The sequence below is a fragment of the Empidonax traillii genome, unplaced genomic scaffold (assembly GCF_003031625.1).
Source record: "Empidonax traillii isolate 1590-97213 ecotype Southwest subspecies unplaced genomic scaffold, ASM303162v1 scaffold786:size292376, whole genome shotgun sequence".
Lineage (NCBI taxonomy): Eukaryota > Metazoa > Chordata > Aves > Passeriformes > Tyrannidae > Empidonax > Empidonax traillii.
This window is the reverse complement of record NW_020955979.1, coordinates 267,305-269,127: the sequence shown is the minus strand read 5'-3', so window position 1 is coordinate 269,127 and position 1,823 is coordinate 267,305. Positions and strand designations below refer to the sequence as shown.

General features: G+C 63.3%; 1 protein-coding gene across 2 annotated transcripts in view; it reads left to right on the top strand.

Moving 5' to 3' along the window:
- Positions 1-891: 891 nt before the first annotated feature.
- SLC30A6 (solute carrier family 30 member 6) overlaps positions 892-1,823 on the top strand; it is a 20,665-nt gene continuing 19,733 nt past the window's right edge. For both annotated transcript variants that reach the window (XM_027901469.1, XM_027901470.1), the window contains exon 1: positions 892-961. In XM_027901469.1, the coding sequence (XP_027757270.1) occupies positions 959-961 (3 nt within the window). In that variant the 5' untranslated portion in view covers positions 892-958. The remainder of the gene's footprint in view (positions 962-1,823) is intronic.

Below are 1,823 nucleotides of genomic sequence, written 5' to 3'. Positions count from 1 at the left end.
CCGAGGGGAAAAGGACCTGGGCGTGCTGGTTGACTGGCTGAACACGAGCCAGCAGTGTGCCCTGGTGGCCAAGAAGGCCAAGGGCATCCTGGCTTGTATCGTCCATAGCGTGTCCAGCAGGACCAGGGCAGTGATCGTCCCCCTGTACTCGGCGCTGGTGAGGCCACAGCTTGAGTATTGTGTTCCGTTCTGGGCCCCTTAATTTAGGTAGAGTACTGAGATGTTGGAGCATGTCCAGAGAAGAGCAACGAGGCTGGGAAAGGGTGTGGAGCAGAGGTCCTACGAGAAGCAGATGGGGGAGCTGGGGTTGTTTAGTCTAGAAGAAAGGAGGCTAAGGGGGATCTTATCGCTCTCTGCAACTACCTGAAAGGAGTTGTAGCGAGGTGGGAGCCGGCATCTTCCCTCAGGCAACTAGGGACACGACGAGAGGACAGTCTCAAGCAGCGCCAGGAGAAGTTCAGGTTGGACCTTAGGAAGAATTTCTTCACTGAAAGGGTGATTAGACACTGGAACAGATGGAGGTGTCCCTGAAGGTATTTAAGGAAAGACTGGACGTGGCACCTAGTGCCCTAGTCGACACGGCCATGTTCGGCTACAGGTTGGACTCGATTATCTCTTTCCAATCCAATTTACTCTGTGATCATGATCACCCCTCTGAGCCCTTTCCTCGGATTCTCGCAGGCAGATAAGCCGCAGCAATGCGGTGCGGCGGCGGCGTATACGACCCGCATCTCCCATGGGACGTGCGTGGGTCGCCACCTCTGCCTGCGGAGGGAGGCAGGGAGGGCGGGTTCGGCCGCGCTTCCCCCGGGACAGCGGGACGGAGCCTCCAAGGGCTCCCGGCGGGCGGCGCTTCCGCCACGTGTCCGGCCGGGCCCGCTGGTTGCCGCGGCGACGGGAGCCATCCCCGCCCCTTCCGGCCTCGCATGGCGCCGTCTCTTCCGCTGCGGGGAGTAATATGGTGAGTGGCCCCCGCCGGGGGGAGGGAGGGGGCGAGTGAAGTCGTGCCTGAGGCGCGGAGCGAGGAGGCTGCTTGGAGGCGCCCCTTTCTCCGCCGGGGCGGCGGCGGCGCCGCGGTGCGCCCGGGTTGGCCCGGCCTTTTGGGACCCCGGGGCCCGAAGGCAGCGCGGGGCGGCGGTGCCCGTGCGGTGTTTCCTGCTCGGAGCTCCCCGCCCTCCCCTCGAGCGCCGTCGCCCCGGTCACCGCGGGCTGTCGGGGCCGCGGCCAGCCGGCTCCGCGGGCAGGGGCGGGATGGTGCCGGGGTCGTGCGGGGCTGCTCTGCCGGAGAGGCGTCTCGAGTGAGATAACCGGGCTGGGTCTGAGCCTCGGAGCTTTCACTCCCCGGCAGATCAGTCGGGGAACCGGGATTCACGCCAGGACAAGCAGGTTATAGTGCCCTTGCTCCCGGTCTGTCGTCGGGATTGCGGGGCTGTCACTCTGTGTGGCTCGCTTCCCAAAGAGGAGAAGTCGTTCTTGTGGGAACGACCGCCGTGTGTGCGTGTTCGTCTGGGCGGCGAAATGTTCCCTTTCCATGCTGAGCATCAGTGCAGTGACATCGGTGTCAATAACAGGTGCTGTCACCTGTTGGCACTGCCGGAGCAGACGCGGGCGCTCGCTGCAGAAACACTTCTTGTGCAGCTCTTTTAGAACCGCACGGGGACCCTCAGGGGCTGAGATGTGGCGGTGCTGCCCTCCTGGCCCGCACTGAGGTGTTGGCAGAACTGTAGGATCTGGGGAAGCTTTAATGCCAAGGTGCAACACCTACTGCATTAGGGGTGAGCTGCGATTAGGGTGGGTTTCTCACGAGGTTCTCTGTGGCACAG